The sequence below is a fragment of the Numenius arquata genome, chromosome 2 (genome assembly GCF_964106895.1).
Source record: "Numenius arquata chromosome 2, bNumArq3.hap1.1, whole genome shotgun sequence".
In the NCBI taxonomy this organism is placed as follows: domain Eukaryota; kingdom Metazoa; phylum Chordata; class Aves; order Charadriiformes; family Scolopacidae; genus Numenius; species Numenius arquata.
The window spans coordinates 22,887,328-22,912,192 of NC_133577.1; the positions used below are offsets into that span (position 1 = coordinate 22,887,328).

At 35.8% G+C, this 24,865-nt stretch overlaps 1 protein-coding gene across 3 annotated transcripts in view; it reads right to left on the reverse strand.

Annotated features, from left to right (window-relative positions):
- Positions 1-4,886: 4,886 nt before the first annotated feature.
- Positions 4,887-24,865, reverse strand: part of SIPA1L2 (signal induced proliferation associated 1 like 2) — an 83,972-nt gene continuing 63,993 nt past the window's right edge. For 2 of the 3 annotated variants that reach the window (XM_074163470.1, XM_074163462.1), the window contains 6 exons: positions 23,384-23,603; positions 16,361-16,492; positions 9,764-9,817; positions 8,693-8,816; positions 7,030-7,111; positions 4,893-6,124 (listed from right to left, as the gene is read on the reverse strand). In XM_074163470.1, the coding sequence (XP_074019571.1) occupies positions 5,978-6,124; positions 7,030-7,111; positions 8,693-8,816; positions 9,764-9,817; positions 16,361-16,492; positions 23,384-23,603 (759 nt within the window). In that variant the 3' untranslated portion in view covers positions 4,893-5,977. Of the gene's footprint in view, positions 6,125-7,029; positions 7,112-8,692; positions 8,817-9,763; positions 9,818-16,360; positions 16,493-23,383; positions 23,604-24,865 lie in introns of all 3 variants that reach the window. The other variant, XM_074163477.1, reaches the window with a different exon arrangement.

Genomic DNA, 24,865 nt, shown 5'->3' on the forward strand with positions numbered 1-24,865 from the left:
AACTGAAAGCACGTTGAGCAATTTTTTATATTAATTAGTTCTTATGTTTAAGATCCTCTACTCATACACAAGCATTTCAGCAAACAGGCTTTGGATTGCTCAAGCGCTGAGCCAGCCTGAAGTTCCTTTTCAAACTTCCTGACAGAAGGCGCAGAAAAGAACAAGATACAATGTTTGTACCTTTAAACTGTACTTCCCACAAAATGAAGACATTGCAAGTCTGAAGGAGCTTTTAGTTTTGTACTAATTTTTACTGAAACTCCTACTGAGAAACCCAGCTCTTAGCAAAGGAAGGGAAGACCAAGAATCTGGGAGCTGCGTGTCAGACGATAGTCAACCTTGAGCACAAACAGCTTCAACTTGCACTACTGGTAGAGTATTATTCCTGAAGCACTGTTCTTACACACAAGAGAAACATTTATTTTTGAAAGGAAACACTGTGTCTTTGGTTTGTGAAAGGAACATCCATCATCTTGAATAGAATGTCTATGTAGAGGGAGAAACACAGCATTGATGAGAACACAGGTATCTCAGGTTTCCACAAAAAATTCTTCAGAAAATATTATCTGTCAAAGTTATGCCTGAGCTGAAAGCAAACTACAGTGTTAGTGGTAAAGAAAACCTCAGATGGCTAGACAAGTACTTACTACAGGACAATCCTAGGGCCACTTATATATTCTATTAGTAGCAGCTTTGGTCACTCAAATAGTCACACACTTTCACCAGTTTTAAAACCAAAAGAAACAAAGATGAAAAGGAGTGAGCTTCTAACACTTTAAATTTGGTTTCAGTATAACCAAGCCCCACCGCTTAGATATTAAGTCATAACTATCCAAGTACTGCAGACCTTCTCCCAGTTTTCTGCTCAGGGTTAACTCATGACAAAAGTTATTCCTGAGATATGCTCACAATTGCTTTCTGGGCTCCAAACAGTGGATTTACAGAAGATAAACAACTTACATGAAAATTCCCTATTTTATTAAAGTTCTAGTCTCCGGACACAGAGTCACCTGTCACCAACAAAAGCACAACTCATATATTGCCCTTGATTACCACCAGTAGACTTCACGTTTCACTTTCTGACACAGCAGGTTTTTGTCTCCTTACTCTCCATCATCTCTCCTTAGATTTAGTTTAAACACCTCCAGCTGAAGTCTGGACACAAAGACACCTGAACTGGTATCAACAGCATATTCAAGAATCCTTTTCTATTTTGCGTTTGTGTCATTGGTCAGAGAATGTCCATCTGCTGTTTTTCAGCCTTCGAGATTTAATAATTTGCTTTTGTATAGCAGGAATAACAAAACCAACCAAACAAAAAAAAAAGATTTATAGTCTTTCTGCAAAACTAACACATTTGTACTATTCATCTATCAGCCCCAGTTTGTTCCAATGAGGACAAGGTCAATATGATTATCAGTAGATTAATTCTGTGATGCTATATAGCAAAGAAGCCTTTAAATATTGACGCTTAGTGGAGGAAAAAGGCTCATGTTCAAAAAACGGAACAAGGGACATAAAACTGTTTCCCTAGAGAAGTCAATAAAATAAATAGGATCACAAAACTGATATGTTTGAAACCTTCCAGTGATTTCTAACATGGAACATTATGAGCAATTTGGCCTGTTTATTCCATTCTCCAGTCCTGCTGTATCCCCATAAATCAGTGCAACAGCCAATGTTGGTCCTCTGTCTGAAAAGAGAATCAAAATAAAACAAAAAAAAGCTAAGAAAATGTCCTCTCTATCCCCCACCCTTTTTTTTTTTTTTCTTTTTCTTCTTTTCTTTTTAATTGTTTCCCTGGTGGAGGTTTTGGAAATCTGTGTATTTCCCAAACCAAAATGTATATAACATTCTTGTCTGGTGACTTCACCCATGACTCAAAAATTGATTCAGAAAGCTAATAATTTGTTAAGACAGGGAGTGACTTCAGAGTCCGCAAAGATTTACACTTGCAAGGCTGGATGGAATTGTACCTGCCTCGTTTTCTGTTCTGCAGCCACTGTGGAGAACAATGTAGGAGCAAAGACTGCAAAATGCTTAGGCCCTGCCTCTCTATGGCTTCGTCTAACCCCACACAGCCCTCTTCCTGGCTGCCCAGACCAGGGATCTATTGCAGAAATTTTCCTTCTGGCTCATGTGCCATTGAATTCTTCTGGAGAGAAAAGCAAGGGAACATGGTGCAGGAGCGAAACAAAGGAAGAGCAAGGAATCGAATGAAAAATATAACCTGTGTGCATAAAGAAAAGAGCTGAGATTAAGATTTATATTCTTGGCAAATTTATTTCCAGGATTGCTAAAGTATACCTTTCCCTCTCAGTTTGCAAAATCTGCTCCCAAACATGCAGAAGCAAGATTTTGTTTGCTTTTGAGCTGAAAGATATTCTTTTTCTTCTAGTCTTTGCCACGGAAGAGAGAAGCTGGGGTGAAGAATAACTTGCTTCGGCAATAATTAATGGTTCTGATGATTTCAAATCAGATACCACCAATTCCTAAATTTCACTGAATTCCTTAGAAATTAGAATCAGTCAGCACAAAGAGCTCAAGAAATGCTGCAAGAACATAATGCGCATAACTCTTCCAGACAGAAAATTGTTTTTCTAAGCAACTGCCAAACATTAAGCTCATTTATATTACAAATAATTTAAACATTTTTCCCACATAACTGGATTTTGGGCACCAAAAAAATGGACTAATTTTACAATTTATATTAAATAATACGCAATGTATAAAGTTTCTGTATAAAGCTATCACATACCTAAACCACAGTATGAATACACTCTCAGGAACAGAAAAAAATACCAAAAATCATCCCGTATGTTTGTAATACTTGTCTCAGAAAAAGCTATACATAATAAAATACAGTCGACATTGTGAGAAACATCTTAGTGAGGATCCCTCCAATAAAGATCTACATATAAATTAGGGAACCACTTTTAAGGCAGAAGCAGAGCATTTTGTCATTTTTGCCGTGATTTGTATTTGTCCCTTTTGTAGAAGTAAATACCCGCATTGGCTTACATTTGGTTTCTGTGTCTCAGTATTTCACAGCACAGCGGGCTGGGCTGAGAAGACTTTGGTGACATTGAAAACACTTCCATATTACTGTTTTAATTCAGATTACGAACACATCTTTGAAATTAATTTCTCAGTCATCCCCACTCGTTCTGCTTTGGCTCATATGGATTGGTTTTAAAGCACAGAGCTTCCAGACGAAGCTAAGCCAGAGCCGACCCAACATACGATTTCAGCCACTAAGAGGTGTCCAGTCCTGGGCCTGAGAGATCTCTTCCCACTCCCCAAACCTGGGTTAGCAACACTCTAAACCTTCCCAGTGCTCGGCACTAGTTTCTTATGTAGACTTAGCCTTTGCCTCCATGTGTCAAAAACAGCCACTTTTGCTAGGACAAAAAAAAAAAAAAAAAAAAAAAGTATCTGAGAGGATTTTTCTTAAAAATCAGTTAATTAAAATGTCCAATTAAATGGCCAAAACTGTATTGTGATCTCTGATAAATATTGTATTCACATGTCATTCATAACAATAACAGCCAGACTAGAAACTTTTTCCCCTGCTGAAAGTTACTTAAGGAAGAACCACGTGCCTCTGACACAACTGCTTTTGTCAGCAAAGGGAATATGGGATTTGTAGACAATGTTTTCTGTCAATTTTGGAAACAATGTTTTCAATTGGATGGGAAAAGAAGTTAAGAACTGAAAAATCTTTTTTGTACAGGTCGGTATCTGTTTCTAGCAACTGTGAGATAAAGAGCTAAAATGAATAATGGACTATAAACCCTTATACAAACCTAATGGCATCCCTTCAGAACCAGCTAATTCTCAAGTTCATTTCAGTTAGCAGGGCTTTGCAAAGTGGACAAACCAATCCTCACAGAAACATGTTCACAGACAAGTTGCTCAAGTTGTTCCACGCTGTTATTTGGCAAGGTCTCCAGCCAGATGGGTTTGCTAATGACTCCTGCTCTGTTTAAATCAGAGTGTAGTGTAACACATGACTGCCATGTTTAATTACTCTAAGTTAATACAGCTTAATGGATATTGTTTGGTATGTTAGAGCCAGAGTTTTTGATGAAAAATAGAGACAAAATTCATTTGAATGTAAGGATACCAAAGCCTTGATTCTCTGCCCATGTATAACCTCTCCTAACAGCAGTCATTCAGAACAACTACTGCATCAGGGACAGACATTCGTTCAACTTACAAAACATTTCTTAGCCAACATGCACTAACAATGGATACAGAATTTTACTTGCATCTGCTGAATATATTTTTTAACTATTCAACACTTCTCTGTAGGTTTGCCTGAATGCACTCAGCTGCTGAAAGGAAACTGGGATGCAATTTTTTTTTTTTTTTTCCTTCTCTCAGAAGGGTAACATCAAAATGCTCATTAGCTTCATTTCATTTTGCAAAACTGTACTTTTTTTGGAGTAGACTTTAAGCTTAGTACTATACACAAAACAACTCACATGCTAACACTACAATCAAATCCTCGATTGCTGGCACAAGAAGATAGCAACCTATTTGCTGCTGCAATTAATGTAAAATAACATAAGAAAACCAGACCCCTTTTGAAAACTTTCTTTAGGATGTATTTTTGGGCAAAGCAGTTTTCCTCCTAGGTTACTAATCAGTGCCTGCGAACTGTCAAAACGGCTTCTGTTCCTCGACCCGTGAAGCTACCTCCTCAGTTATAGGATAGGACACACCAAAGAGATCAACTCTGATAACGTTGTTGGTCCCTCGATGGCAACAAGGAATCGTGAGAACTCTGGGGGGCTGGACTCACCAGAATGAGAAGCTAGAGAGTGGGCTGAACAGAACCCCGGTGACAGTTGTTATACAAGATATACGAGTTAAAATAATTCGGGTTTAGATTTTTAACATTTATTAAAAAAGCAGGATGTATGTTCATTTCAAATTAAACAGTTAAAAATGTTAAAGCATACAAACAAATCAATTGTGTACTAGCAGCATCCAATTGTTAGAATTTTCTAGAACTCCTCAGTACAGTTTTGGCAAGCTAAAAATATTACAACTTGCAACCAACTGACCTCACCATAGTGCAGATAAAACAAACTTTATAAAAACAACAATTTAGGTTAAATAAGCTTAAATAAAGGTGTTAAATACAAGACACTTGATCAAAGCTTCTGTACAAAGATAAACAAATTTGGCATTGTACAATTGATTGGCTGGCTCACACCATACATGATTTTAATAGTTAAGCAGTATAACTGTTTAGCTGAACATCAACTATACAAAAGTAACTGAAGTCGGGAGTGCGCTAACCCCAGTGAGCCATTTACAAGGCATGTGTAATTTTAGAAAATCAGAACACTGTTTATATTCAGGCACCATTTGTTCCTGCAAATAAATAATCTCTAATGTATCTGCATCCAAACTAGTGTTAAACACATCAGTGCTAACATTTTATAAACACAGCTTTGTGACTATTCACTATACCTCCATTGTTATTGCTATGACAATGTGGACTGTGGAAATAAAACTACTGTACATACAAAAAAATAGAGCACCTTTTAAACATTAAAGTATATGTCTGGTTATTCTTTTTATCTTACAATACTGAAGCCCAAGCTAATGTAAATTGCTTTAACATCTTCACCAGCGCACCTGAAATGCAGGAACTAAAACCCCAAGTATTCCTCTTCAGGCAAGCCCCAGCCAGAGCATCTTCTAAAAATGTCTAAAATGACACTAAGGATTTTTTACATTCATCTGCACACAAACAAATATCTGCTATTCTCTGCTTTCTTCACGTGAATTTAAAGATGGATTACCACAGTTCTCTCCCCTTTTCAAATGAATAAAGCTGCATAGAGAATGTAGCAGAAACACCTAAAATGGATTGTGAACACAGTGAAATTATTACCCCGCTAATTCAAAAAAATACAGCTGTTACATTGTTCAAATAAGTATTTTTCCAGGGGCCCAGTCATTAGGATTTTTTGTCTATCGTATTGAAAAACCATTCTGTAAATTTCCTCAGTTGAGCAGCTGCTGTTTGAGACTCCTCCTGAAGTCTCATGTTATCTTGTCTCAGATGCTGTACCTCTGCCTGGAGAACTGCCTTGTCCTGTTTTTCCTGGTTAACAAAGATGCAAGTTGAGCAAAGTGAGTAGTTGTGATGACAGCATTTATTTTTGTTGTTAATATATCTGTGCAAGTCATACAGCTATATTTTGTTGAGCTCCCTAATCCATTCTGACAACTACTAACTGTAAGTTAATTCCCCAAATACGCTCCCACTACCTCATTCACTCTGAGCCGTCTGAGAAAATATTGCAAGCTAAAAAGAAAACTAGATGCTACTTTAATACAGAAATTATAAGGGTTTACTCCATTTAACAAAAAAATTCAAGCACTAAAAGGATAAGAAGCTTTTAGGTATTATATAACATATGTGAGAGCCCAAGTCAGAAATTTATTTCAAGCATTCATTAAGGAAGAAAAATATCTGATTTCAAAATTTTCCCTTGCATGATCATTTTCTTACCAAAAGCAGCCTCATTTCTACCAGCCCTGGCATGGTCTCCAGCTCAGAAATTAGACAGCAAATGAGGCACAAAGCAAGTTACTGTTACAGGATCAATACGCCCAAGGCAACGAGGATGACAAATCTGGAGTGTTACCTACACTTACCTACCTACCTACTTACCTTAGCAATAGTGCCTGTGTCCATATCCCTATCCTTTGTTAAATCCAAGGTACTAGAAATGGAGATGAAGTGCCTCATTCTCTCTGGGGTACGACTATACATAGGACAGTTATTTGGGAGTAAAGATCCATAAACTAGTTAGCCCTGGAGCAGCTTGTTCACGTAACCATTCCCACCGGACCTTCTGCACCTCAGAGTTCTGATCAACCACTGGGCTCGTTCATTACACTATCTAGTTTAACCGATGTACTTTTTCCAAGCCATTGATGAACTCTGCCTAAAACTATAACAATTAAAATTGGAGAGTAATAATATTGCTAATGATCTCATACCTTTCTCAGGTCAGTTTGCAGTTGCCGGAGGATGACTTCTAGCTGGTTTACTTTTCCAGTCAGAGTACTCGGAGCATGTTCCCTGCAAAGTAAACCACTACCTTCACTCTGGGTTAGTTAAAAACATTTTTTCCCTCAGCTTTTGCACAGTAACACTTGTAGTGATAGCAAAGGAAACAAATCAGTTTAGGCATAGTTAGGAAAACACAGACAAAATCAGCATCAGCCAGAGACTATTATTGGAACATAAACCCATTGCTGCAATATCTGAAATATGACATTGCCTCTCATGCAAATCAGGCAGAAATTACGATTTTAAGAATGAATCTTTTAGGAATTACTTGCACATACCCTCACAGTGCAAGCTAAATGGTGTGCTGAGCACATTTGTTAACAAGCTTCTTTCTGATAAGGACGGTACTAATCTGAAGCAAGCTGCAGTAGCAATTATTGTAAACCAAGAGAGCTGTTAAGAGTTCTTTTGTCTGGTCTGCAGTTGTGTCATTTCCAGTAAAGGCTAAACCTAGGGCTTTATGGAGACAAATATTTTGTTTAAAAGTCAAATCATATGAAATATTGCCACAGGTTAATCAAATGCGTGACTGAAGGAAAATACTGAGAATAGCTTCTCTTCCCTGTATGACAATGAGCACTGTGGGAGAAAGTTTCATATACGTTATAGATTAAATTAGCCCTAATGTGAATCATTTTGCCTAGAAGAGAGAAGCTGTATACACAAAACTGAATCAGCTGCTTCATGCAAGTGCACAAATCTGACAGATTTGCTGATGCTAAAAGTGGAACATCTTTAACGGTCTTTTGCAATCCTTACTGATCACTAAGCTGGAGAAAGATGTGGACTTAGAAGTCATTACAATAGATGCACTTTACCATGTAAGTTAATTTCTGTAAAATTGGTTCAAATTATGATGGACTAACAAGCAAAAAGACTTTTCCCTTCATTTCCTGTTCTTCCATTCCTGCAGCTGAAGACCAAAACTAATCAAAGGTGTGTTTTTCTTTTAAAGCATGCTAGGGGACAGATTATACTTGCCGTACCTGTGTTTTTAACATATATACTCCTCACAGCAGGGAAAGGGGGGGGAGCGGAAAAAAAAAAAAAGGAGAATAATCTCTCCCAGAACATAAGGAAGAATTTGAAGAACTGGGCAGTTTGGCATAGAAACTTCCTGTTACAGTTTGTCTTGATTAATTTACCTCTGTATAAACGAACAATTATGGATTTGTGAGTAGTAAATAGTTACAAAACATAGGTAGGAACACCTGTTCCAAAGTCTGAAGCATTTGCTGCAGATGATAAGGTTATTGCATGCTATAGAGTTGAGCTCCTGTTGTTGGTTCTATTCAAATGAAAATAGAAAGAGTAACATTAATTATTACAGTATAGGAGGAATATAGTGAAAAATTTGATTAGCTGAAACTCTGCGTCTAACTGCACTCTGCATTACATGTCTATTCTACTGAGAGAGCTTTATCTGACTAGAAACAACATTTTTCAAAATTAAAGATGTGATCAGTCAAGGTAACAGGTCTGCTATCAAACAGCAGTGAAACATGCATACAAGAAATTTGACATACAACATTAAGAGAAAATCTTTACTTAAAATATTTGTGTAAGAAATAAGCTTTAATTCTGACATACCCAGTAGCCTCAAGGAAATCTTTTCCATCTGTGGGACTCTCATCCAAAGGTAACTCTTGGGCTCCTTCCAAGCCCTGAGCTTGCTGCATATCATTCAAGGTGCAAAAAGATGCTACTCTCTGATCTGTAAGAAAGTAATGTAAGGATATGTTTAAAGTTGGATACATATACAAAATAAAAGGCTATATTACAGCCATTATCCTGGTTCAGTTAGAGAAATACATGTAGGTTTCTACATCACAGCTTTGAAGATAATCAGCAGATGTAAAGTATATTCCAACCAGTTGGCTTCCCCACATCTGCATCCAAAGGCAACCCCAAAGCAATTTTTTGTGTCTATCAGCAGAATAAGACAGATTTGTTTGGACCAGTTAATACTGATATGAACAGTAAATTGGTCTTGATGAAATCTGCAGAAAACCATTTGAAAATTCAGGGCCACAACCAATGATAATAATATTTCAGCAAAAAGGTTTGCATTTTCCATGGTCTTAAAGCCATCAGATTCCTCAGAAATCTGAACTGTTCATTTCGTACTGTTTTACTCTCTCAAGCGTTTGCAGAAGCTAATGGTAATCTGCATACTTGAAAAACAATAAATTCACACTATTTTTATCAATTGAGTTTTTGTTATATATATATTACTCAGGCATGCTATTATCTACATTAGATTCCACTGGAACATAATCTAACAAACACAGATGTAATTACCTATGGATATACAGTGTGGTTGCCAAAATACATCAGTCACCACATAATAAAAGTATGCCATGCAGATCATCATTGCACAGAACAGGAGTAAATGATGCATTCATTAGGATTTAATTTGTCTTCTTTAAAAAAAATAATAAATCCGTATTTTGTTGAGATTGTTTTAGCTTATTTCTGTCAAACAAAATCCACGTCTGAAGGCTTGTATAAATTCTGGCCACAACATGCCTGCCTTGCCCTCTCTCCCCTTGCTCTACCACCCCGCAGGCCCAAAGCTTGCATTATCATGCAAACGTGCAAACATAGGAAATATTAAAGAAAGTTTACAAAAGGCAAAAGTCATCAATCCCAGACCATCACCTAGAAACGGCGTGTGATGACAGAACGGCCCAAATTCTTCATCTGAGTCAAAACCTGGAATAAGATTTAGAATGTTCCTATAAACAAGAGAGTCCATCCCCGCCGGAGCAGCTGTGGCCCTCACGTACAGCGCGCACAGTGGGAGACGCCCCGTGCGCCTCGTTCACGCTGATTCTCACCCTCAGCCTTCCAACGCCACTTTTACACAACACCCACATTACAGTAAAGCGTGAGGTGTCGCGCCCCGCGTCTCTAATAGTAAAATACAGTATCGTGACACAGCATGACAACTTGGTATGATACATAAAAAGATAACCCTCCGAACTACGAAGAAAATTTTGGTTTAAAAGTTCTACCAAACAAAAATAGGAAGCCACTACAAATCTCTTTAAAGAGATTTTTTAAATGAATAGTTTTAAGGAATAGCAAAGATTGACAATTCATTCTATAATATAATGAAGAACAGTTACATGCCATTTTTTGTCAAATTTTAAAGACCACAGCTCATTTCCCCTGTTTTTATCCTTATTTCTGACTGGTGATGGATCTCAGCAAATAATGAACGTGACTTTTTCATGTTCTGACAATAAGATAAAAACATAATTTTGAACACATAATCAATGACATCATTTACAGATTAAAACTTATTAAGTTGAATAGATTCAATTAGTACAGATAAACTAAAACTAGTTTCCCAGACCAAACGCAGTATGTAGACCAGAAACAAGACTGTGTAAACAGTTTGAAGTACCTGTCTAATTATCGATTTCACCTTCGTACTGTTCACATTTTCATTACCACTTGATAGAAAAAAAAACAAAGCCAGCAACAAATGTTATGCTGTTGCCTATCTTTCCTATGGCCAACAATATGTGACATGTGACATTGTGTCTCAGAGGCAAATCTACTGTAATATAAAAAATCTGCACTTTTCCCCCCTCTGCCAAGTAAGCTTAATTAAAGCGAATGGCCACTTGTCTGGTTTATTTTGTCAGCTGAGAAAATGTTTTGTCAGTTTGATCTCCCCAGCAGTATTTGAAAGCATCTTTTTCTTGATGGATAAGAGCAGGTGCAACAACAGGTACATGCAGCTGTTAAAGAAGTCATGCGATGCCATTTTTAAACATGATATTTTAAAATATTTTCATATTATTTCAACACACAACAAAAATACAAAACCATGGGTGCTTGCAATGAAGTATAATGTGTGGATTAACTTTTTCTTCCTTGTCTAATCCCTGATGAATTTCAACTTTACACAATTGAAAAATAATACTAAGACTTATAGTGGGAAATTAATTGTTAAACCTTCTCTATTTACCTAGTATAACTTAAACATTTTTCCAAAATTTGTATCTCTTTAAAATACAAACCCATATTCTCACATTCACCAGGTGAGGAATAAAGTTACTACATGGCCACTAATAACCAGAAGTCTCAAATCATAGGACATACTACATAAATTCCTGTGTTGCTCTGCAAAGACTAGTTCCTTAATTTTCAAACGCCACATTAGTGTCAAAATCATTCTCTGAACAAGGTAGTAACACAATAAACCTCTGTAATAACTAGCACATCTACAAGATCCTGGACTAGCAAAATATTTTCCCTTTGAATACTTTTCAAGTACTTTTAAAGACACATTTTTATTTTCAGTAACTATATTAAATCTCACTGATGTCCCTATAAGTATTCATGTTTAGCAATAGTTTCACTAATTTGCTATTTAAATTAGAACTGCTTTTAAACCTGAATTGTGGTGAAGGTTGAACTTGTACAAAGAGCAAAATCTTCCTACTGATTTTTGTTTTATTTGTGCTTAACAGAATTGGTTTGACTCTATATTCATGAAAATGAAATCAAAGCTACCTTTACCAACGGTTAATTATTCAAAAGAAAAATCAAGTGTGTTTCTGACTATGATGCTGTAGACATAAGTTCTGCTTCCTCCAAACTACAGGGATACCTCCTATTAAATTCAAGTGATATGTCCATACTAACCAGAAGAAAATACATGTAAATCCCAGAGCTCTTATTTTTATCTGAGACATCTTGGCGAACCCACACACAGAAAACTATTTTCAAAAATATAAAGATGTTTATATCAAAAGTTTAAGCAACAGTTGACTTAGCAAGATCAAAGATGAGACGAAATTCATGTCTCACTTTAAAGTAATAGAATTGTACAGTTGTAATCACTAAGAATTTGAATCCAGATTTTCATTTTTCCAGACCACTAACAAAGGCCAGAAAAAAATCCAGGCAGTCTTGATGTACTGGAGAGCAGAAAAGGCTAAAATGAATGTAGTGCCTGAAGCTGCTCTCTCATTACTAAGACAAAGTCTGCCCAAAAACATACACTGACATACACAGTGAAGCAAAAAGTTACACAAGCATGCATTAGAAATGACCGAATGTTAACTAAATATTTTCATTTTTTCTTTTTCTAGCAGTTTAACATACTAATTTGGTTAAAATAATTATCTCTCATGCTGAATGCTTCACTTCTTTCTCATTATGTTATGTGTAACATTACTTGCATTAAGCTATAAAGATTTTAAATGGAAGCATTAAAATAATATTAATTATAGCAGCACAGATGTTTCTGCAAAGATAAACTGGCGTTAAGAAACACTGCATTCTGACTGGCATTAGTAGACATTCCAAAAAATAACCTGAAAAAAAATCAGAAGTTGAAACCACCTATTTTAACGAACTAAATAAGAGACACGAGAGGAACTTTTTTAGGCTGTTAATTCCCACAATATGATTTACCAAACACTGAACAGCTTTTTTTAAACACAATAAACCCAGTTTAAAGTAGCACAAAGAGTACAAAGTTCTATTCATGATAATAATAAGTATTTATATTTGTGTCAATTCTCTTCTACAAAGACAGTAACAGATATGGACATGTAGAAAGGCTTCTCCTTTTGTCACCCAAAACATCAAAAAGATACAAAATTAGCCATCCGCAACATAATACAAATGTTGAAAGCCATTCCTTCTTCCCTAACTTGGACATCTATTGGAAGGATAATACAAAAAGAATTAAAATTACATTCTGTCCTTTTTCCTTATTATTTTCTGAGATTTCTTTGTTCTCCTTTTTCTAATTTGGCTCTCCAGTTTATTCTATAATTCCCCATATCTTTATCTCTACTCATTTTAACATGCTTTCTTTTGTTTTGCTGCTTTAACTTCTTTTTCACCCCAACTGCCCACCCTAAAACCCTACCTCTTTTGCTGTACAGCCAGAACTAATTCTATCAATTTTTATGGTTTGCTTCAGGGATAGATATAAAAAATATTACAACAGAGTACTTCCAGAATATCAGCTGCTCCCAGGCTACTGTCTCTCTGCAGCTCCTGCCAAAATAAGAGAAGGGAACTAGAAGTAGCTTATCCATGTATGAGAGAAATGGCAGGATACCCCTTGCTCCTGACTGCATACAAGCTAAAGTTGATCTCTGGATAAATATCAGAGTCAAAACTATGTCCTGAAAAGGAAGGCAGTGCAAAGACTTAAAATAACATTGCACCGTGCTCCAGCTTATGGACACTGGACCTCAACAGATACAGCTCAAGCAAAAGCCCTTTCTGATGCAGCTTCTGGAGCCGGTGAAGTTAACACCTCCACAGCTCTCCACTGCACTGTGAAGACCTGTCTTAGGAATTACAGAGGATTTTCAGGAAAAGTTTGAAGTAAATATCCAGCTTCCCACAGAAGTTTTTGTCAAGAAAAAGCAGTGAAAATGAAATCTTCACAAAGTGAAAAGCATTATCATCATAATTTCAATTAACAACAAAAAAGTAATAACTTGCTCCACCTTCATGGACCACAGTTTAAAAACTGCTGTTCTACATAGGACCAAGGCTTATGTTGGATAAAAGCTAATACTGATTTCTAATAAAAAGCTAAACAACCTAGTCAACTGTTCAGCTGGGGGGAGAGAGGGAAGCTACAAATGAGACTGATGTTCTTGTTACACCCTTGAGTAAACTCATGGTACTCATGATGGTAGCAAAAATCTTGCTACTATATTTAATTCTTAATCCAATTAATGCCAACATTATAAGCATCTAAAAAGGCTATATTTAACATTGAGATATAAATGCATTTTAAGACAGACAGATGAAGGATTGCGAGGCGCACATGGATGTTATGGATGTTGAACTGATTGAAATATGTAACTTGCCAACACACAACCTAGAGAGATCACAGGGGAAAATCCCTGCACTTGGAATCAGATTAGTAATTCTAATAAACTGACATTAAGAACAGACCTTGTACAAAGAAAAACCTAAAATTAAGTCTTGTATCTAGGCTCTAGAACAGAGCGCAACTTTGAAATATCAGGTTGTCAAAGTCAAATTAGTGAACAACCCTAACATTAATTTCTTAAATCAGTATTAAACAAGTGCTATGCATTTTGTGACCTTTTTCATTGAAGGTTTGGAATGGGGTGGTGTGGTGGTGGTGTTTGTTTTGGTGGTTTTTTGCGACAGTCCTATATAAAATGTGATCACATTTCCATCCAGTTTAATAAAAAAAATGAAAGCAGTTTTATATTCAGAAATGGACAAACTTTAGAATCATCCAGTCTCTTTTTCAGATTGACAGAATGCAGAACAGTAGTTCTAAGCTATTTTTAAATATTAATTTGCAGCAACTCCTAAGTTAACAGCATTAGAATACATAAGGAAACTACATATGCTAATTCATATCCAACACATTCCCTCCCGGTGATTTTTTTATGACATGCCTATCAGTTATTGTTTTTAAAATTACTTACAAATTTCAAGACATAGGATAGAGAAAGTTGAACAAGGACTTAAAACTCCCATTCTTTGTAAAAATTTCAAATTGCAGTATAATGAATTTAGTCAAAACATTTTATAAATCATCTAACATATACACAAGTGACTCTACTGCTGAGTCCTAAACAGAAAGGAATTATGTTCCTTTATACAAAACTAGATTATTATTCCCTACTCAAATTGTTACAATAATTAAAAAAAAAAACAAAACCCACAATTAAAAGTTTCTATGTTGCAACTCAGGCCATCAGTTCTTCAGCATTATCTACAGATTTAGTTAAGATTTTTGCAATTAAAATCCAACAAGTGAATAATCCTACTCCCTAGGATAGGGCACTGTGTATAACTGTTGTTCTCTCTCTCTCTCCCCAATTCAAATGGTAACTACACTCACATAACACCAAAGTGAAATTATTTTCGTCATGATAATAAGTAGAAAAAAATAATGAATATCTTTTAAAGTTTTCAAAGAAAGCTAAAAATACAGGAGCTCAAGTGGTGCAGATGACCTTTTAGTCAGATGAACTCAACATTTCCATTAGCCTTTAAAATTATTCTTCAAGTACAAAGTTAGAGTTAGTTGTTTACTGATCCAAATCTATTTTCAGTTGTTTATGATGTCAATAACAAATAGCAGGATGTTCCCCGAGCAATCAAACATAGAAATACATGGGAACAGTCGTCAGATTCGCAGCTTCACAGTAGTTCCTTAAAACTACAACTGGTGTGTTTGAGTAGTACTAAACAGTAATGGATGCACATCCAGTTAATCCCATGAAGAAACAATACAATACTTTAGATTAATAATCATCACTGTTGGTTTGGGTTTCTAACAATGCCATTTAAATTAATATAGTAAGTAGTTCGGAAGAGCTTTTGATTAAATTGAAATGTAATCAGTTCATACTTAGGGAAGGAATCAGGTACTAGAAAGCCGATTCCCATGGCTGCTTTTAGTAAAAAAACCCAGAAGAACATTCTCATCGCTAACTTCACAACCAGTTCTCATACAGTTAGCACCTGTATCTTACATAATGATGACTGCGGTAATATCCGCCTTATTCACAGATATCTCTGACTTCCCAGTTAAATGATGGAAATTTTAGGACAGTTTAGGACAGTTTTTAGTGACCTAACCAAAACATCCCTCAACACAAACTATATATATTCAAATATACACTCAAACCAACATCCACCTTTCTGTATTTAACCATTATGTGTAGGTTTAGCTCTCAGAGAGATGCAGATGAGGGTTTTTTTAAGTTAACCTCATTTTATAATTTACTAATGCAAACCTGGTCTATATCCTGCACCTCAAGTTCTGCTAGTGGAAAACAGAGATTACACTTTTACTGTTTTTCTAGGGCTTATTATGAAAACTGAGAGGGACTGCAACATCATTTGGACTACACATATAAGTTTATAAACACAACACGATAAACTCAGGGAAGTGTTACTCCCAGTTTCATTTTAAACATCTAATTAAATTCTTTGAATCTCTCCTTCAAAACACCTGATTTTTCCAACTGATTACAGAAGGAACTTAGGACCCTAAGTGGATGAATTATATCTAAAATAGATAGCGAAAGCATCATGAATACCCCAAATCTTCAGTGACAATCTTCTGCACTGAGAAGTGATACTGCCAAAAGAACTAAAGGGCTATGAAGGCAAACACTGGATTTTTGTAATTAGAAATGTGGCTATACAATATATATTTTTTTAAAAAAAACTTTGCGTACTGAACATTGACCTTTATTCAAATTTTCCTGTTACCTTCAAACGCTCGTGCAGCATCTACCAGGTGGGACCAGTCTAGCCCTGTGGCAGTGTCTGGCAGGGGCATCAGGCCAGGATCATTGAATTTGGCTTTATCAGATAAGGACCCATCTGAGAACCAGAATTCATCTAAACAATAAACACAATAATTAGTCTTCCTATAACAATGATCTACAATTAATTTTGAAGCTATCATAATGAACTGCAAAAAAAATGCATAAGCAAAGAGTGCTTATCTTCATTTGTCTTGTTTCTGTCTTTTCCTGTTCAATACTCAGTATGGGTGGAATAATTTTTAAACTCCAGCAGAATACGATGGGAAGGGTTTCTAAAGTTTTTTTGGTGCCACTTTGCACATTATGTGTTCTTTGCATTTTCATATGAATGCTGTGTGAGTAGGCAGCATCCATTCTTAAAGTATAACATATTAAACCTGAGCACTGAGCAGAAAAGTCCCTAGATAGACAAAGTTATATTTTTAAGATGGCTGTGAAACAACAGACAAGATATTTACATGCAGAGTTTCATCTTGAAACTTAAATATTTCCATTCCAGAAGCAATTAAAAAAAAAAATCACATGCTTTTCTTTTAATGCATTTGTAGAGTCTAGCCTATATCCAAAACTCAGTTTCACATTGAAAATACTACAGTATTAGTTTAATATTTGTAGCTGTATATCTGAGGAGCTGTATACTCCAGAGTGAGCTGTAACACATTGCATACTATAGATAGATTGTATATGAATTGAAATGTATACACTAGAAAGTTAATTCAAACACAGCTTTCAGTTATGCAATCTTTTAGAAAGTTATCACGAACATACATCCTAGTAGAGGAGATGCTAATTTTCATAATTATCTTAAATAGTTTTACATTTTCTTTATCTATCCATAGCAATGTTCATTCTGATCAATGTGAACACATTAAAATGAATACTGCTGAATGAGCACACACAGGTTCTTAAAACTGAAGACAAACTAAATACATCATTTATAATCACATTTCATCTTAAACATAAAGCTAGTGACACAATATAGGTACTTTTATTACATAGTAGAGGCAGGAAAAAAGAATTGCTTTAGATGTATCCACTTCTATTAAATAAAAAGGTCTAAATAGTAATTTTTCCTCAAATATTTCAGAAGGAAATTCCCGTCTAATTATTCCAGTGGTTCAGACTACAATATTTATAAGGAATATTTTTCCAGGAAAACACCAAACATAAAAATCAATGAAGGAAAAAAAAAGCGCACATACAGGTGGCAGATACATTATAATTTAAGAAAAAGAATACCAAAGTCCATTTGAATTAAAGATTCCTGACTTCAATATCCAAAAAGCAGTAGCCTGTTACAGAGCATTCTATTACATGGAGCAATTACTAGAGCATATCATATTATTTGCAGAAAATTTGTTTTAAAAAAACAAAAAAAAAAAATCAGGAACAGGAAAGTGAAGCAGGTTTGCAATCCTCTGCCAAAAATTTAGGAGTCCCACAAAGCAAAAGCAATGCAGAAGAGGTACAAATCTTGTTTACTTATGTGAAAGCTGCAGTATTGTTATATTACAATTATAAGTGGATTGACAAACCTCTGTAGAAATATCTTTCTCGATACCCACACTCTTAGTATGCAAAAGTGGATGTTATATGAAATGGAAAATGTAAGACACAAATATATTCTACCTGTATATCTGTACTAAAATTTTGGTTTTAGTTCCTTCTAAACATACATAAAATCTTACCTAAGGTTACCTTGGAGTGCAAATACATTGGAAGCTCAACATCAGAGCAGTCTGAACTTTTGTATGCGACCCAGGAATTTTAAGAACCTTATTTATGCAAGTATAATTGTTTTATACATCCCTTGTTGTGGAAAATAGACTGAATGCCTTATTTGAAAGGCTGGCAAGCCAGCTTTTGGTTCTAGATCAGCAGGCAGGCCCTAAGGGACAGCCCTTGCTTTTGTGTGATCAGCCTACAGAGGCTGATTGTGAAACCTGTCAGGAAGATGCCTGCTCCCAGTGCAATTCTGCTGGCTTTCCAAATTAAAGTGTAGGAGTGATATATTCACCAGTAGTCATCCTTCATTATGCATTGTCTTTGTGAGAACCTCAGTTCACCTTAGGGTGGATCCTATTCAGTCCTGCATTAAACCTGACAGAGCAACTCAACTGCAGAAAGCCTGCCAGAGTAGATATTTGAATATTGATAGCTCTGAAAACACAAGTGCCCATGCTGATGGTTGGAATTATAAGCAGAATAACTGAACAGGCATGAGTATGCCACCACAGTATAATTCGTTTTCAAGATATAGATTATGTGTTCTTGTGTAATGGGGGTGGGGAGGAAAAGGAAAAACGAAAGAAAAGGAGCTCTAATCAAATAGGCCTCTTTGTGCTTTCGAATTTCAGAGAATATTGTTTGTATTTCAGGAATGCTGTGGATGAACTGAATTACTTCTAGCTTGTAGCCTGGAGGAATGTATCTGCATTTCCTCCCTGCTCCTCTTACTTTGCTGTTACCTCCACTTTATCTCTGTATAACTGCCGCATTAGCAGCTGCAGGCTGCCTGCTGTCTTCCTTTTTGATTTGTGCAAAGCTGGCGAGTTCTGCTTGGGCATGCCCACCTCTGCGCGTCCAGGAGGACATGTCTAATCTCGTAGGCCGCTATCTTCATTGCCCACAAGACTGGTTTTGAAGCAACACAGACTTACCCCTTATTTCCTTTAAGGAAACAATGTAAGTGTTATCTTTCAGTTTTTAAAGACTATTTTATTTGCTATACTCCTTTTGGCACAAAATCATTGATCTTGTGGCTTCTGGTCACTTCAGTTATGTCACTCTCTTCCTACATTTCGGCATTCTCTTTATTTTTATTATTGATACATAAAAGGATAAAGCATTTTGAAGAGTACTTATTTTCACCAAAATTATATGGTCAGTTCAGTTTCCAACAGAACATCTCAAATTGACTGTCATCAGTCCCACATATCTCTGTATTCAAAGAGTAACTAGTTAAACAGAAAGAAGAAAGATTCACCTAACTTAACCTTTTCTACTTCCAAGACAAGTATCCTGCTTCAGCTGGAACTGCTGCTTTTATGTGGAGACTACAGATCATGAAAAAGTATCTAACTACTCCTCACTTACTGTGCTTAAACTAGACATGTCATTTAACAAGCAGATTGTCTCGAAAAGATGCTGCAGCTGAAGGAACATATCAAGTCATATGTAGACATAAATCCCATTGTCTGCTTCTTGTTCTTTTTCCTGCAATCACCAATTATACTCTATATGCTTGGACTCTATGGTCCTCTTCAACAACAGCTTCTGACTTCCCAACCCTTCCCTTCTTCCGTATTGCCTAGGGTTGTCCAAAGTCTCCCTTCAAAGATGCAGGACTGCTAGTAGGCTCTCATGGACGTATGATTACGTTACTGATAGAATAGTGGACATGCGCTCTCAATGACAACAGGGAAGGCAAAAGTAGTTATTGAAAATAGTCTCACGTTCTGGTATTCACTGTGTGAGAGTCCATAACAGACAAATGTATCTACTCCCTTGGTTGTGTGAATTATTTAATCAACAGACTTTACTTGCTTACTGAAAAGCTGATTTCCAAATTGTTCGCGTTGTACATCATCAGTACACAGTGATGCTCTTCCATTTTAATACTGCTTCTTATCAATTAAGTTAGTTTTGGATTGAAGCTAACACTGGTACTAAACCAGTTTTAAGATAGACTTTCGTCTAATAACATTGTTGCAGATATATCAGCTGCACTTCTGGCAGCCTTTTCCCTATGACACCTATAATTTGAGAACTTTCAGAAATTGTTAGTATATCATTGCAAAATATTCCCTTCCTTATGACCCTCTTCATTGCAAGTATCCTCTGCACCTTGCTCCTTTCAAAGGAATTTCATGCCAACGTATCACTTGGGACATTTTTCTATTCCCTTTGTGTTTCATAATAGGAGTGGACCACGGTGCCGGCAATGTCAGTCATACTGCCTCCATGGGTCTCCCTGGGTTTCTGACTTGTGTTAGTACACTAGTTCTCTATCAGTGGCTCTCATATTGTTTTCATTCTTTCCCTGCTAGTCCAGCTGCCATGAATTTGCAAGACGGGGATAGATTTGTACCTGCAACCACGTATGGCATGCTAGAATCACTCAACATGAACTGCACTGTCTCAGGGAATCTTTAATGTCCCTAAGGTAAAATTTCAGAATTCTCAGCTACAAAAGTTCTGCTTTCTGGTTTAAGTTAAAAATAAGATAAAATTAAATAAATCTTTCTACATTTGTGTACTGTGTGCTAACAACAGCACTCAACTGTCAGAGCTTGCATTTTAGGCTTTGCTGAAAGCTACTCTTCTTTCACTTCACTTCCCCCAGTGATAAAATAATAAAAAAATCCTATAGCTTCATTTTCTCATCTCTTTCCCACAGTCAACATCACACACAGCTGAAGTTTGTTTCCATATCTGCATGGTCCTTCTGTCTGATAATTCTGATTTCCTAGCAAACTGAAACCCTTCAGGTTGCCTATTATGCTTTGGTTTTGGTGCTGCCTTGCGCACCTATTAATCGCACTCTTTTCCTTGATAAAGGGACCTCAGGAGACTCGGTGCTGCCACTATTTCACATACCACATGCTGGGCAATAACACACAAGAACCTATCTTTCTAAAACAAATTCCAGCCAAAACCACACTATTTCCACTGATTTCTGTAAACTTTAAACATCGGTAAAATCAAAATGTTTTAAGATCACAAACATATGTATTTTACAAAAGACATTACTATGACAGCTAAGAATCCTGATATCTGAAACTACAACCTCAAGCTAAAATTATAAATGAAAAAGAAACCTCTCATATCACCACTGCTACAGAATTTAAATATCTGCTATGCACCAATGACAAAAATCTTCCTAACAAGAGCTAAAGGTAGTTTCTTACATGGAGATACTGACTAACCTTAAAAAAGGTGGGCAAGTCATGATGTGTTTGTTTTCAGAGTGTAATTACAGATAACCAATTAAATCTTCCTTGAAACAGCCATCATAAATGATGCTATATTGCTGGTATTGAAAAGCACTTTTATAATACAAAACCAGAAGCAGAAAATAGAGGCTGTATGAGAAAATAACATCAACTACCTTGGATATCAGCAGTCAGCTCCATTTTGACTGACAGGATACTAGTTTCTTGGTTTTTACCAGCTATGTGTATAAATAACTTTCAGTATCTAAGAAGCGGTAAGAACGGAAAATAAGGTGTTTAAGAACCGATACACAAAACACTAACTTTTCACTGCTGGAGGAGCAGTACACAGCTTGAGCGTACACCATTAATTGCCTTGTGTCAGTCTCTAGAATAAGAGCACACAGAAGGTTTGATCCCATTGCACATTTACCTTTACAGGAGATGGCTCTAAAAAACACAGGCCTAACATAGTAAAAGAAGAAATACTGTCAGGATGCCTGGTTATATACATAGCTCCTTCATAGACTACAAAACCTACTGAATTAGTCTCAAATGAAAAAAAATGGATCTTCATTCTCTGTCAGTAAAAGCAAAGGATCTTTTCATATTAAATTTATAGTAAAGAGTTTCACTCTGATAGAAGAGTATTTTTAGAATGGCAAAAGGTACACCAAGTCTGCATTCCCATCTGAAGCAGGAGTTTAGCACTTGTTTGCAATACCAGTTTAAAATCAAACAGTGGTTAGTGACTAAAACTCAGTCTCATAGCTGAGGCCGCTATAACTAGAGAAGTGTTTTGTATATAAGGCTTACTTCTGAAAGTTAGCTAGTGACTGCTAGTTCCTGAAGGACACGATGAATGACAGAGCCCTTTTTATTACTATTTCTTCTAAGTCATCTGTTTGCATTCTCTCTGGACATGTGCCTACAAAAGTCCTTAATGCTTTCAAGAAATTCACCTACAGCTCCTTAACTACGGACTTCAGAGTTGACAACTGATCTCAATCGATGTACTATTTTTTAAATTGTGGTCAGCTGTGATGCAACATTAAAGTAGCCAACTAAAAATGCTTTTTTTTTTTCCCCCCAGATTAGGTGTCTCCTGTAGGTCAGCCTAAAAGAACTGAGAAGTGATTTAGCATTTTTAACATATTAAAACTCTTATTAAATATAAAAATACAGATATGTAGCCTAGATGTATGTATCTGGCTGTGTAGATTTGGGCTATGGTATGTAAGCATACATATTTTTCACTTTTTCCTCTTTTTTTTTTTGTAATTTCCATAATCTTCATTCAATTTTTTCCACAAACTTACTACAAACTTTATAGTTCATCACTCCATATTGGAATTTTTACAAAATAAGCATACAATAAAGATCTTGCTTATGAAGACCTCACAAGTAAAGAGACACCTTCATAAAGTAGTTTTAATTTAGCACCCCAGAGTACTCTTTTTCTGTCATTAAAAATGAAGTGATATTTGCAAAAGTTTTACTAACATGTTAAAAAAGAGTATCTGAAAATTCAGTTTTGAAGCTGGAGATGACAACAATAACTATTATATGTTTCCTTTTAAGATGTTACCAAAAGGGTCATTTAAGTAGAAGCTGTCCCATTTAGCTATTATTTGGAATATATTTGTGAATATTGCAGTAATTTGAATGCACACAAAAAATAAACAAATAAAACAATTTTTAGAAATTTTACTTAATTAGGTCACCACTGGAAAATAAAATGATAACAAGAAATACATTCAGACAAATGTTTGTTGCCTATCACAGGTCTCATGAAAATTTTTTGGGAAGTAAAGTGAATGCTATCTCCAAACACAATAAATCTGAATTTATCACTAAGGCAAGCATAAGCATATACCACTGACTAAATATGCATTTACTAGGATATCTAGAACACTGACTTGATATTTCATAATTTCACCTTAAAAGTAAAATCTAACTTAATAGTTGGTGATTTGTTTGAGTTTATTACAAATATTCCAAACTCAGCAATAACAGCAACAATCACTTACTTCTCAGATTTCCCATTCCAGGAGTCAGGCTCATTCTGGGAGGCAATGTGCTGTGATACGGTGGAGTAGTGCTGAATAAGATATCATTTGGCAAGGCCTGGTCTAGCATTGAACTTCGAGAGCTGGCATATGAAGATCCTCTTCGATTGCTGCATATACTCTCATCAGATAGGGTACGGTAAAGTGTCCTCCGTGGAGAAAGGTTTCCATAAAATGAAAACTAAACATCAAAAAATGAAGATATAAGAACACGTATTACTGGTTAAAATAATTCACAAAGCCATATCCCATCACCAGTACTTTTCAGGGCAGGCACTCTGGAATTCTTGAGCTAATACAGAAGATCAGAGATTTGTTCCACTATATCAGATCTACTGGGGCCTCAAAAGAGTTACTGAACTGGATTTTCATACTTCCTCTTGATATTTGAACAAAGCACCGTGAATTTATCAGATACTGTATAGTTTTATTAATTCTGAAATGTTAAATAAAACCTCCATAGCCTTATGACAGCAACGTTTTTTAGAAATATATATAAGGTTACCAACTCTGGCAACATTCATTCAAGGCTATATATAGAACTGTTTGATTTTAATTTGAAATGACTACACTTTTATGTTAAACACTCTGAACTGATACAGGGTGCAATATAATTCATTGAACAATAAAAGTGACTTGAGATATTGCATCTCTCCAGATATCACAAAATAGGCTTAGAAAAGAGGATACTGGAGTTCAGTGAAAACTGTTCATGCATTTCAAAAAGTTACTTAAGCCACAGCCCAAATATCTACAGTAAAACAAGATGTTACTGTATTGTAAAATTGGGCCATTCCATTTCATAAGTCATTCTTTAGCACTGCAAATCCAGTTATTGTTCACATCGACAAAATTCGGTTATCTCCTTAATTATTTTAACTGGTTTGTCCTGCATATAACAATTTATCGTCCTCTCCTGTTTTCTTTGTAATTAATTATGAGTTACACATTTCCTAAGCAGAATGTATGCTTAAAAGCAGTAGCTTTTTAAAACAGCGAACACAGCATAGAATTAAAGATATCTACATTGTTATATTTCTGACAAAACTTGCTCACTGATGAATACTTCTAAAAGGAATACACAAAAACACTCAATCATGCCACAAGACGCAGTCTTTACAAAGTACACTTCACAGTGCCTGTTCAGGAAAGCATCTGTTTTGACGACAATATATAAACATGCTCAATTATTAGAATGCTTAACTGTGTCCCAGAGACAATTGAGGGAGATATTCAGATTCTAATCTAGGAATACATCAAAATACTAAATTGGTTCTAGAGGTTTGCCTGAAACAGTTCTGGGCCACGGAAATATCCAAAACTTTATTTTAACACATAAGTAAAATGATCACAACAGTAGACATAAGCAGCATCCCTAAATGAATGGATAGAGGACATACACAGCATCCTTAAAAGAATGGATATATGGTATCCTTATATAAC